Raw genomic sequence first — 13849 nt, forward strand, 5'->3', positions numbered from 1 at the left:
ACCACCACCTCCCCCAATCCGCCTCCCTTTGCCTTTTCTTATTGCCTTCCCTTCCTACTTCCCTAGATATATTTTGACACCCAACTATTGAATTGAACAGAAGATGATAACCATGGTGAGGGGTCAGAAAACCAGGAATATTTATCTTGGAATGAGTGATTGAATGAAAAAGCATTTATTAAGCACTTAGAATGTGGCAAGCATGGTAGATACAAACAGAAAAGTGAGACAGTCATTGATCATAAGGGGCTGTATACTCTTAAAGGAGACAACAAGCTTGGGAGGAGATCATTTGCAGGATAGCTAGAAAAGCCCCTGAGTCCTAAGGGTGCATTACTGAGGTGATGTAAAGACCTAGGGGTCCTCAGGGAACAGTGGTAGGTTAGATGGCAGTACCCAGGGGTCTAGAGGGTACAGGAGAAGGGAAACTGGTAAAGCCTGGTGGTCCTTCATCTTAGCAAAGAATTTTAATTAGTGACTCCTGGTTCATCCCACAACTGTCCTGCAGGGTGGGAGGTTTTAAGGGGAGACATGACAATATTTTCAGACACCTGAAGGGGCTATCACGCATTATCAGACTCCTTGAACATTAAAGCTGGAAGGGACATTAGAAATCACTTCAACGCTCTGCTTTTACAAAGGGAGAAACTGAGGCTCTGAGAGAACTGACTTGTTCAAGGTCACACAGCTCGTTAGTGGCCAAGACGGTACTTGAACCGGGAATTCTGCACTTCCAAATTCATTGTTCTTTTCCCTCACAAGCTATACCTTCCTGGAGACAAGGTGTGTTCTGTGCTGCTTGTGAGGACAGAACCTGGGCTAAGGATAAGAGTTTTAAGAATGCAGTTTGTCAAAACAGTGGGAAAAATGTCTTTACAAAGGGTGAGCTTTCTGAGGGCAGTCTGGCAGGATCAAATGTAGGCCTTTTTAAGATGAGGAGCCCCAGGCATGGCTGGATGTTAAAAGGAAGAAGCCAACAAAGAACAGATTGAAGATAAAAGAGAATAAAGGGAGAATTTGAGGAACAAAGTCCTAGAGGAGATGGGAAGGCAGAGGGTCAAAGGCAATGGAAAAAGGGCTAGTCTTGGAAAAGAGGAGGGAAGGAAGGAAGAGATAAAGGAGGAGGAGCTATATAAGGTGGAGAGGGGAGAAGGTGACACAAATCACAGCTGGTCTTAATTTTTTTTTTTTCTGTAAAAGAGAAGACAAGGTTATCTGCTAAGATTGAGGAGGTAGGAATGGCACTGGGGACTGGAGAAAGGTAGAGAAATTTTAGAATAGTCAATGAGAAGATTTTGCTAAGGGTTCTGGGATTCACACAGATTAAATATCTGAAGATATTTAGAAGGCAATCTGGCATTAGCAAAAAATGGGTTTAGTTTCTAGGATTCAAATGGACCATCTGACTGCAGACTTATGATATATTCTCCTTCCAGGACCAAGATGACAGAGGGAGAGAGAGAGAACACACAACTCTAACTTCATTCTGCCTAAGCCAAAAAATATTTTTGTTGGAAGCTAGGACGTCTTTGGCTGGATGAATAAAGTTCCAATCATAATTTTACTCTATTAAAAAGCTGTTTCAAATTAGCACTGCAGTTGGAATTTTCAAAAAGCATCTGCAAAAGTCAACTTTGTTCTTTCTTTAAGTTGATCATCTCCAAAACGCATCTTGCATCAAATATATTCAATTGTATTTTGCAAGCCAAGGTGAACTTGGCGCTTTATAGTATGTTAATTACTCCAAAAGGAAATAGGAATCCAAAGTCATATGTGCTGTTTCTGCATGTTGTTTGCCATAGTTTACACAGTTGAATCTTAATTTCCTATAGTGAAGAAAGGCTCCTTCAACATGTTTTCAGCCTGTTTGTTAACTGGATCAGGCTAAAATGCTCTTAATTTATCTAGAAAAGACATGGAATTCAGAAGAGGCAATAAGAGGACAGTCAGGCCCTTAACCTAACAGGCCCCAGATCAATTGCATACCTGGATAATGAGCTGCCGCTCTTGCTAGCTGCCCCAGATGCCTCATTTGCATGGACAGGAAAACTTGCCTCAAGAAACAGGGCCATAACTCCCTGTTATTAAGTTGTTAGTAGAACTGATGGAAAAAAGCCCTTGATTTGAGAGTTAGAAGATTCAGATTCTGGTCCGAGCTCTGCCACAAAATTGCTCTAAGCAAAGCACTCGACCTTTCTGAGCCTTACTTTCTCTCTCTGTTAAATAAAGGTATTATACAAAATGATCTCTAGATTAAATCAGGTTCAGATACTATGAACATGCCTGAGGAGCAATACACTATGAAGACTGAGTGCACGTGAACAGAGGTTAGGGTTCTAATCATATAAAACTCATTCAAATTAACCTGACATATATTTAACAATATGTAAATTCTCCTGCTGCATAGTAATTCAGCATAATTAGCAAGAAGTTCACATAACATGACTGTAATTAGCATCACTCTTAGATTTTTCCCTTCTTTGTTGGTATTCTAGCATCTACAATCAACATGCAGGTTGACAGTTTGCCTCCATATGACATAGACACTAATACTAAATGCTCAGAGACACACTGACATTCAGGCCTGAGTATCAAAGACAGAAATTCTGTAATACCTGAGACTGAGCTTCTGTAACCCCCAAGATAGCAGAGAACTCCATGTCCTGTGTGGTCCTTCAACAATACATCAAGCTAGTCTCTACTCTTCTCCCACTCAGGGCCACAGGCATTGCACTCAGAGTAAGTTTACCTGCCTTTGGGAAAGAAGCCACTGCCACATTAGCTGGTGGGCTTCCCATAGATTCCTGTTATTGGATACACCGATATCATACACTTCACTGGCATGAACAAGCCAATAGCTGACAGCCACTGGAAATCAGACTTGAGGCCTTGAAATTCTTATTATAAACAAAACACTTTTCCTCCATTTGTTCTAAATCCAATGTGCCTTTACATGTACAAGGCTACATTAAGTTAAAAGATGACTCTATGTGGTTTCAAAGAAAATTGTCAGAAGTGGAGTTTGAAAGACTGAAGCATTTCAATGATATCTCCTAATATGCAAGGAAAATTGAATATCTCAGTTCTTTAGTAAAGGAATATGAAGTGGCTCTTGGTGAACTATGTATTTTACATCATTTATGACTGTATACCATTAAATACTTTCCTAAAGTGAGAGGCCAAGATGGGCAACTAATGAAGTCCATCAAATTAAAAATGGAGTTCTCACACTGAGAATTTATCATAATATTGCAAGCACAGACTTCAAGCTACTTATGATTTTAGAAGAGTCTAATACCAGATGAAAATCCAGTGTAGAGGATTAATGTGGCCCAGTAGAAAGAGCAATAGACTTGGAATTTGAGGTCCTGGGTCTGAATTCCAGCTCTAATACTTAGAAGCTATGCATCCTTGGGCAAGTCTCTTCCCAGATCTGGGCCTTGGATTCCCTTTCTGTACATTCAAGGAATCGCACTAGATAGTTTCTTGAAGCTCAGACATTCTATGACTCCAACTGTGGACCAGGAAGCCATGATATTGCTGCAGTTTGTGCTCCTTCCACTAAATAAAGGAAGGTGCTCTGTTATGAAGCTCAGTCTGTATTAGCTGTGCCTGCGTATGTTGATGGCTGAAAGCTGAGACACAGGTATAGTGTTTGCTCCACTTCTACCGGCTATATCCCATCTGTCAATGCCTCAGAAGAGCCCAAACCTGTACTCCATTTTACAGCTTTGCTGATACTTCGTGACACCAACCAGAGGATTCAAATCTTAAATGAGTCGATTACCTCTTCACTTTTTTGAACAGCCCTAATTAGATTGCTGGCATTTGGTAACTATGTCTATAGACACACCGGTGTGAGTCAGTTTCATTAAAGTTCAGAAGGCAAAAATGTGTTGTAGTTCTTTCTTTCTTTCTCCAAATTTGTCCTGGAAGCATCTGTCAGAATTCCAAAGGAAAACTCTGACATAGTCAGAGAAAACAGATTCCCTGTTAAGGTAGGCCTCTTTGCTGGCATGTAACTGGAAAAGCAACCTACTGTAATGATTGGCTCTTGGTAGTTTGGTGATTGTCCTTTTGACTTGAGTTCCATTGTTGAAAGCAAACGAAGCTTCCTGTAATGACATCACTTTAGCCAAACTGTCATTTGGAGGAGAAACTTGCCAGATGTTGCTATTATGAAACAGTGATTTAGCATTTGTAATTCAGCTGACACCTGGAGCTATTGGCATCAACAAGAGCTTTTTATGCCATGAGGCAGTTCTAATTTAAGAGGCAGAACCTCACGTGTTTTCTTTGTAATTTGAACGCATGGATAAGCTCAAGTACGCCTCACTGGATTGCTCTGAGGCTTCAGTCCATGAGTCTGAAAGAGTTAAATGGTGGAGAAAATGGGTAAAGGGGGATGTTTTCATGGGTCATTGTTTCTTTCAGAAATTATTTTGGTAGCAATCTTTGGTGTGTTGGCTTAACTTCTGGCAGCAGACAGGCCAACTGGAGTACGCCTGTGACTTTGACTTCTCCCTGAAGTTCACTGGAAAGGAAACCCAAAAAGGCATTTCTTCTCCTTGGACCAGCCTGCTGGAGGTGATAGAACACCTCCTTAGAGTTAAGTCAATCAGAACAGACAGGACATTTGTTACCAGTGGCACTCCTTGAACTCCACTGCTCCAGGGCAAAATGGCCCCACTCTAACATAAAACAAGCTGCTCTCTGAAAGCCACAGAATGCTTTGGGAACGTGGGCAAATAATAAAAGCCCATTTTGAATGCTCCACTTAAGGAGGCCTACCCACTCTGCCACTACTTCCTTCAGCTGAAGTTATGGTTATGGTTATGGGAGTTGTTAAGTCAGAAGAGACTTGAAAAATAATTTAAAATTTCAAAAAAAATCTTGAAATTATGCTGAAAAGTCTTTTTTTTTTTGGTTGTTTTTTAGGCAATTGGGGTTAAGTGACTTGCCTAGGGTCACACTGCTAGTAAATATCAAGTGTTTTGGTCTGAGGCCAGATTTGAACTCAGGTCCTCCCGACTTCAGGGCTGGTGCTCTATCCACTGCACCACCCAGCTGCCCCTATGCTGAAAAGTCTTAAGGCAGTTATGTCTTTTCTTTCACTGTGCTTAGTGAACCATTAATATGCAATACATGAAAAACAACCTGTCTTTCATCTCAGAGTCAAACAATCTAACAAAAAAATACTCTTCTAAATAGTTTTTTCTATATTAATATAATAACCAACAGAGCTATAAGCCTGATCTAGTAGAAAAAGCAGAGATCTGCCACCTCTTAGTTATGGCTTTAGAGCAAGTCATCTGGCCTCTCTGGGTCTCAGTTTCCTCATTTGAAAAGTGTGAACAATTAAATAATAAAAAGTGAGTCCCCCTTAGGGCTGCCATCAGGCACAAATGAATTAATGTATTTAAAGCACTTGGTAACTATGAAGTATTATATTAACTTAACAGAAACAGTAGTGGGAAACACCTCTGGTGACAGTCAGCTCTGGTTTATGCCTTACTTAACGTGAATAGTCAGAGGTATTTGCCTCTCACATGGACAGCATTCAGCATCATGTCCACAGAGAAGTCTTCCATATGCTCCAGTGTGCAGATGACACATTTTACTAACTGCATCAAGGCCCAGAATACCATGGAACCTCCGAAATGAGATTCATGAACGTTTTGTGATAGATTGGAAGTCTGGGGGAGTTAGACTGCTTTTATAAGTCCTTTGAAATTCTTGCCCATTTGTTTTTCCATATAACTTTCATATTGATTTTATTTGGTTTTATGAAGAAAACTTGGCATTTTTATTGGTCTTGCATTAAATATATAAATTAATTTGGTGAGTATTGTCATTTTTACTATAGTAAACCAACCTATTCGTAAACACAGAATGTTCCTCAAATTATTTCAGTCATTATCATTTCATAGTTTATATGCATTTTTAACTAAATTTCTCTCTTGATGAGCTCACATGGCTTTAATTATCTCAATGCTAATGTTTCACAGATCTTTATATCTAGTATCAGTCTTGCTCCTGAGCTCTAGTTATGCATAACAAACTTCTTATTGGACATTTTGAACTGGATTACCACTGGTATCTGAAACTCAACATGCCTAAAATAGAACTCATTTTATCTTGAGAGAAATTTCTCTCTCATATTAAGCCAATTATTAAAACTGGGGAGACCCAAGCTTTTTTTCCCTGTCCTATTTCCTTGTCCAAAGCCCAGTCTTCTCAAGGACAAGGCTGATGGAAAATAGGATTAACATTCTTCTCATTCTGGGTACTGCTACTCCACCCAACTAGATCAGACTTCTAATCCCCCACTGCTTCCACTCCAGCTAACTGGGGCAGAGGTTAATCCTCAATCTAGGTAGCCCAAGGCTACCTGGGTGTAGAAGTAGTCCCTTTGCCCAAGATGTCACTCATTAGAATAGGCCCACCTATCATTAATTGTTAATCAGAGTTGATTGCCATCCTGTGGAACACCCATTTTTCCAAGCTGTGAGCAAATGTCCATTCCTTTTATTAATAAAATGATTAATTATCCAGAAATTATGTCTCTCACACTTCTTAAATGTCACAATCTCTCAAACCCACCATTCTTTCAAACTTCACTGTTTCTGTCTAGGGTACTACCAACTTCCCAGTCACCTCGGTTCACAATATTGGTGTCGTCTTCAAGTTGTCACTGTCACTCATCTGATGTATCCAACGGGTTACCAAATCTTACCGTTTCTTCTCTAACATCATCTGTCTGTCTCCTTTTCTTTTTTTGCACTGATGTGAGCTCCACCATCACTTAGGTCCTTATTACCTCTTGCACTGACTATTCCAACAGCTCCTGACTCATTCTCCCTGCCTCAAGTTCCTCTCTACTCAAATATATCTTCCACACAGTTGCCAGACTGATTGTTCCTAAAGTGCCAGCATGGCCATGAATATTCTAGAAGGTTCCTATCACCTCTAGGATCAAAAATAAACTCTTGTGCTTGTTTGGAATTCATAGCTTTTTGCTACCTGGCCTCATCCTCTATTTCAAGACTTGGGCATCAATCCTTTCTGCTCACAGCCATACTGACCTTCTTACTGTTCCTCATCCATGATGCCTGGAATGCTCTGCCTCCCCTGCTTGTCCTCTCCTGATCCCCCTGGGAGCAAGGATTTCCCCTTATCCAGATTGTCTTGTATCTGTTTTGCATGTACATGACACACACACATAATACATGTGTGTATATGTATATGTATGTGTATTCTTTCCTCCTCAGATTGTAAGCTTCTTGAAGGCAAGGACTTTTTAACTTTTTCTTTGTATTTCTCAGAGCCTCTTAGGGCACCAGGCACATTTTAAATACTAAATAAATATGCACTGATTGACTGATTAAATTAGTTCTCAAATATTTAACAGTTTTTGCCATTATTGTAAATGACTTTTTTTTTTAAAAGAATGCTTCCTTGATCTTTATTGCAAATAAGAATGTGAATGGTTTTTGCAGGCTAATCTTATATCTTAAGATCTTGCTAAACTCACTGTTTCAATTCATTTTTTGATTCATACTGCTAGATATTGTAGACATTCTAGCATGTCACCTAAAAAATAATGCTATCTTGATTTTGTCATTTGCAATGTTAATCACTTATATGTTTTTTGTGTGTGTCTTATTGAAACTGCCAGAATTCCTAGTATTCAGCGAAATGAAAGTGGAAAAACTCAGTATCTTTGTTTTTTTATCTGGTTTGGATGGGAATATTTGGAGTTCTTAAAAATTGTGTATTATGTTGGCCCTTGGTTTAAGGTAGATAGTTTTTCTTGTGTTGGGGGAAAATCCCTGTATTCCTATTCTTTTAGATATTATGAGTGATAATATATACGGAACAATTACAAATTTATGAAGTTTTTTCCCAATTTACAATGGATAATCAAAAAACACAATTTTCAAAAAAACAGAAGTTGTCAACATTCACTTGAGAAAATGCTCAACCTTGCAAATAATCAAAGAGCCACAAATTAAAACAATTATCAGTACCATTTCACACCCTTCAAATTGAGGGGGGGAAATTAAAAGCAATAAAACTCAGTGTTGGCAAGTTTTGGACAAATAGGCATACATACATTCCTTCATTGCCAGTGGAATCGCAAATTAACAAGATCTTTTTGGAAAGTAGTCTGTAGGTAGTATGGAGTAAAAGTTATATTTGATCCAATAATACTATTTTTGGGAATATATACTGAGGGTATTGTCAAAAACTAAAAAAAGCTATCTATTCACATATTTTTATAGTATTCTATGTAACTATAGCAAACTGAATGTGTAATTAGAGGGGAATTAAACTGAGGTAATAATATAATGCAATTTAAGATTGACAAATATAATGAACATAGGAAAGCCCTTTAAGAAATATTGCAGAACGAGAAAAGTAGAAACCAAAGAGTACATACTGTGACCACATCAGAGGAAAGTAAGTGGAAACAAGCAGGCAAATAAAGCACTCTGATAAAGAGTTAGTGGGACAGCTGGAAAAGCTATGGTGGTTTCTGAAAGTGGAATGAGCAGTGGACATTAGGGCTCAGGAAACCTGGGCTCAAATCAAGGCCCTGCCTTTTTCGGGCCACGTGAATTCCCTGCTCTTCTGTGAAACACGTATTGGACTAGGTTATAGAATCAAAGGAGTTAGAACAAGGAAATGAATTTAAATGTAACAAGTTAAACTGGTCCTACTGATGTTTCATATTTAATGTTTATTGCTTTATTCCTCTCCTGAATCTTGTGGCTTTGGCCACCATGTCACAGTGGTCTTCTCACCCTGGAAGACTCTTACACACTTGCAGCCCCTTCCTCTGATGGGCTGATTCCTCCAAGAAGCTCCACTTTAAGGAAAGTGACCAGGTCAGTCCTGATCATCACTTCATTCCTCCCAGGCTCTTCTCCTAACTCTCTGTACTTTCTCTCCCATCCAACTTCTTGTCCTTTCACTATTCAGGCTCCTTTCATATGCAGTATTTCCCCATTAGGATGTAAGCCCCTCGGGTAAGGGTTGTTTTTCTTTTTGCCTTTCTTTGTATTCCTAGCACTTAGCATAGTGCTTGGTACAAAGTAATAGCTTAATAATGCTTGCTGATTTAATATTTAAGTTTATGACAAACCATTAAAAATTAAATTCACAAACACAAAAATGGTAACCATCTACACAAGAAAAGCCAAGCAGATGAAAAATCCCTGTCATCCTGACTATGGTTTGCAAACTGGATAGAGAGCTCACTGCTTGCAAATGGTGTTTCCAGAATTAAAAAGCAGGAAGAGAGCAGACTGGATTGAGCACTTCTCTGAAAGACCCTTCTTTTCAACACCAATGTTCTTCTGGTGATGCGACACAGCTGGGAATAAGGGAAAACCACTATTTCCAACAAATCAAAATTTTAAGTTGTATGGGGAATATAAATGATTTGTAGCAAATTAAAAATGAAAAATTATATGTAAGAAGTGGTATAAAAGATATCCACAAAGAGAACTCTGGCCAAACAAGGGTGTGATCTAGCCATAGAACAAGAAAAGGTGTTAGAAAGAAAAGGACACTGATACTCACATGACAGCAAAGAGACCTAGAAGAAGACGCTCACCAAACTAGGTGGACCCCTGTGTCAATGATGTATGGGGGGGGTATGGATAAGAAAAAGACAAGATGACACTGTGCAGATGAGTTATGAGTTACACCATTAAAGGAACTACCTCCATTAATTAGTGTAATAGTGCTGGAGTACTGAAATAACAAAGACAAAACACACAAAAAGAGAGCATAGTGTAGGAGCCAGAGTACTAGACTGAGGGTGTGCTACATACTATCTGTATGACCTTGGGGGCAGGTCACCTTCCTTCTCAGAGTCTCAGTTTCCTTTGTCTGTATTATGTTGGGCCAGATGCATCTCCAAAACCCAAATCCCAGTACTGACTGCTTTCCGTGGCTCCAGGATTCAAGAAGCTATTATGTATCATACTGTGTAAGGATTAGTTCATTCCAATTTATATATTGTTTAAACTACCCCTTGGTGTGCTTGGGATGTAGATTACTTTTAAATGTATGGCTCACATACTCCACCCCTCCCCCTGCCCTTTGATAACATCATCTTAAAAGTGCATCTAAGGTTCTAAAAAATTATAAATGTACTTCGGAGAGAAATATGTTGGAATATGTGATGACAATTACTTTTGTATCATGGCCTCACATGTTTTATTGAGCCAGGCTTGCAATCGGGGCCATTTTCCATTGTTTGCACTATTAAATTTTTCAGTTTTAAGTTCTTTCTTAAAACAGACCTTCTCTTTACATGTGTCATAATACCTGAATTCAGCCTAAGAGACAGATCTCCTAGTAGTATAGTGGAAAGAGCACGAGCTCTGGAATCAGAAGACACTGGTTTGAACCCTAGCTGTCATCTATTCCCTTCACGACCTTGGGCTAGGAACATCTCCTCTCCTCAGTTTCCTCATCTGTAAAATGAGATAGTTGGTCTAAATGATCTTTAAAGTCCCTTTCAGTTCTAACCTCTTGGAGCCTATAAAGCAGTCCAACACTTATTTTACAGAAGATGAGAAATGACATGCCCAGTTTTGCACAGCCAGCTAGTTCCTGGGCCTGTATTTGAAGCCAGGTTTCCTCAATCCCGAGTCCAGGGCTCTTTCCACTATAGGACACTATTGTCTGCATGGGAATTAACACGTGCATTGTTTTCCTGGGAGCCCAGTAAGAATGCTTTTGCAGAAAGCATGCTTGATCTTGATCTGCTGGCAAAAGAAAAGCAATTTGCAGGAAGACTGGGATTTCCTTTGATGGAAAATGGATGTTCTTTTTTCTGATAAGGTTTTTTTTTTTTGGGTGGGGGTGACCAACTTCACCAGATGCTGCTCACACACAGTCAGAATTACTCAATAGACATTTTCTTTAAAAAGCCTGGTCAAACAGTTTAACACCAATCAGCCTTGTTCTGAAGCCTGTTCTGTGCCATGAAAACATTTTCATTTTTCTTACTGATGGAGACATCAAAGATCAATGCACGTCACAGTGGCTTACTCTTCTTAATAATAACTACAACCAGCCAGTATCAGTCCATCAGTTTCTTCAGGAAGTTCAACAACTGGGGTAGCTAGGTGGTACAGTGAATAGAGCTCTGGCCTTGGAGTCGGGAGGACCTGAGTTCAAATCCAGCCTCAGACACTTAACACTTACTGGCTGTGTGACCCTGGGCAAGTCATTTAACCCCGATCACCTCACTCAAAAGCAATAAATATATATAAATTAAAAACCTGTTTGCAAAAAAAAAAAAAAGAAGTTCAACAACTTCAATAAGCTAATGAATGGAGGCAGTCACTTGGTGCAGTGGATAAAGCACTGGGCCTAGAGTCAGGAAGACCTGAATTGAAATCCAGCTTTCAATATTCACTAGCTGTATAACCCTGGGGCAAGTCACTTAAACTCTGTCTACTTCACTTTCCTCAACTGTAAGGTGGGAATAACAATAGCACCTGTTTCACAGGATTTTTATGAGGCTCAAACGAGATATTCTTCGTAAAGTGCTTAGCAGAGCACTTTGTACTAAGTGCTTAACCAATGCTTCTTCTCTTCCCCTTCCTTTCCCTTCCCTTGAAGCCCATACAAATCCAACTGCATCATGATTACCTGGTGCACACAGTCCAAGAACTGCAAGAAGATGGGAGCAAAGCCACTGCCCTGACAATTGAAGGTCAAGTTGCTCCTCTGACTGAATTTATGGCCAAAAGAGAGCCACTCTTTCTCCACCAGCATCTGGAAGCCTGCCAGAGTCCGATAAAATGGGTCACTGAGCAGCTGGGCAAGGGATGCCACCTAGAACGCAGACAGGGAGGACAGGTTGTTAGCAACGATTTTGAAAAAGGTTTCTGCAAGGGGCAGCTATGTGGTGCAGTGGATAGAGCACTGGCCTTGAAGTCAGGAGGACCTGAGTTCAAATCTGGCCTCAGACCAAGCATTTGATACTTACTAGCTGTGTGACCCTGGGCAAGTCACTTAACCCCAATTGCCTTTAAAAAAAAAAGAAAAGAAATAAAGACAAAGGCTTCTGCGCTCCACGATGATCCCTGTGTGACAGAAGGGCAGTTACAGAGTAAAACAAACACACTGTGAAAGCACTGCCAGCAGCAGATCAAGTTGGTTGCGACAAATTCATTCATGAATTTTCAAGTAAGTTGTACAAACTCAAGATAAATTGGACTACAGTGTTCTCTTTCAGGAAACACGAAATTTGAACCACAATTGGCTAAGCTAGCCCATGATATATTTGCTTATGGTAAGATTATCAGTGTTACCAGAGGTTAGTTGATAAGCCCAGGGATAGGGACTTCAGCAGCAGATGGAACTCCATGAGGAGCACACTTCCTCTGCCAATGCGGGTCACCCAGACAGGAAGTTGCCCTTGAGCCCAAATCTCTGAGTTTGGAGATCTGCCCAGATCTCTGTGTTTGGAGACCCTCTCTTTGCCCTCGAGACGCTGCTGCTCACAGCACTTTATTGCTTACAAAGTGCTAATCTCATAGCCACCGGTAGAGTCAGAGAAGCTCAGAGCTGGAAGGGAATTCAGAAACCATCTAGTCCAACCTGTGCCAGACCAAGAATTCTCCTGACAGCATCCCCAATGTTATCTAGCATTTACTGGAAGACCTCAGGACCCCACTATCTCCTAAAGCATCCCATTTACTTCTGGATAGTTCTAAAGTTAGGAAGTGTTCTGCCTCTCTGTAATCTCCACCCACGTTTCCTTTTTCTGCCTCAAATGTGAAGAAAAGATCTATGTTTAAAGAAGGAATTTATGACTAAAAGAATTCGACTGAGCTATAATAATCAGTACGCTGCAGTAGAAAGTGGATTTGGAGTCAGTGGATCTGAATTCAAATCCTGACTCTTCTACTAACTGTGGGTTTGGGCAAGTCACTTAACCTCTTTATGACTTTAGCCTGTTTCCTTAACTATAAAATGAGGGGGGTGGACCAGATGACAGTGACTTCTAGTTCTAAATGTGTGAACCTTTAAATGCTTCAAATACATGAAGGCAGCTATTTTGCCCATCTTTTTTTCTACTATGTCATTGTCTCTTCTGGTCCCCCTCCTACCCGTTTGCCTGTTTTGTGGGCCTGTCATCCAATTTCTGGTCCCTTAGTGTTAGCATTTGTCAGGGCTCTGTCCTGGGCTCTCTTCTCTCCTCTCCCCCCTCTATTAGAAAGCTCATCAGCTCCTATTGGGTTCAAGTCTCCTTTCTACAGATGACTTCCCAAGCTGCCAAACCCCTCTTCTGAACCTTAGCCCTGCTTCAACAACTGCCTGTTGGAAATCTTTCCTTGGATATCCCCCCACAGGCACCTCAAACTCATTATCTTCTCCCACAACCCTTCTCTACTTCCAATTTTCATGTTTCTGTTGAGGGCACCGCCATCTTCCTGGTCACCTACTTTTATTGCCTCAAAGTCCTCCCTAATGCTTCCTTCTCCCTCACCTCCTATGTCCTATTTGCTGCTAAGCCTTGTTGATTCTGTCTCCCTATTTCCTTTTTCATCACTTACACAGTCATCACCCTAGTCACCTCTTCTGGCACTACTTTAATTGCCTCCTATTTGGTGTCCCTGCTTCCAGTCTCTTCCACTGCAGTCTACCCTCTCCTCAGCCACTCCACAGGCCTTCTTAAGGCACTGGCCTGAACAGGTCACTCTCTTACTCTGCAGCTTCCTGAGCTAGGCACTGAGGCCCTTTGTAACCTGGCACCACCTATCTTTCCAGTCTTCTTTCATGCCAACCCCCTTTACAAACATTAGGTTCTGGCTAA

The 13849-nt window shown here is 40.5% G+C and overlaps 1 protein-coding gene across 1 annotated transcript in view; it reads right to left on the reverse strand.

The window, feature by feature from the left end:
• SBF2 (SET binding factor 2) overlaps window positions 1–13849 on the reverse strand; it is a 494333-nt gene that overhangs the window by 27830 nt on the left and 452654 nt on the right. The window contains 1 exon segment of the mRNA XM_078148119.1: window positions 11677–11862. Within this exon segment, the coding sequence (XP_078004245.1) occupies window positions 11677–11862 (186 nt within the window).

The sequence above is a fragment of the Phascolarctos cinereus genome, unplaced genomic scaffold (genome assembly GCF_003287225.1).
Source record: "Phascolarctos cinereus isolate Bilbo 61053 unplaced genomic scaffold, phaCin_HiC Scaffold_9;HRSCAF=440, whole genome shotgun sequence".
NCBI lineage: Eukaryota > Metazoa > Chordata > Mammalia > Diprotodontia > Phascolarctidae > Phascolarctos > Phascolarctos cinereus.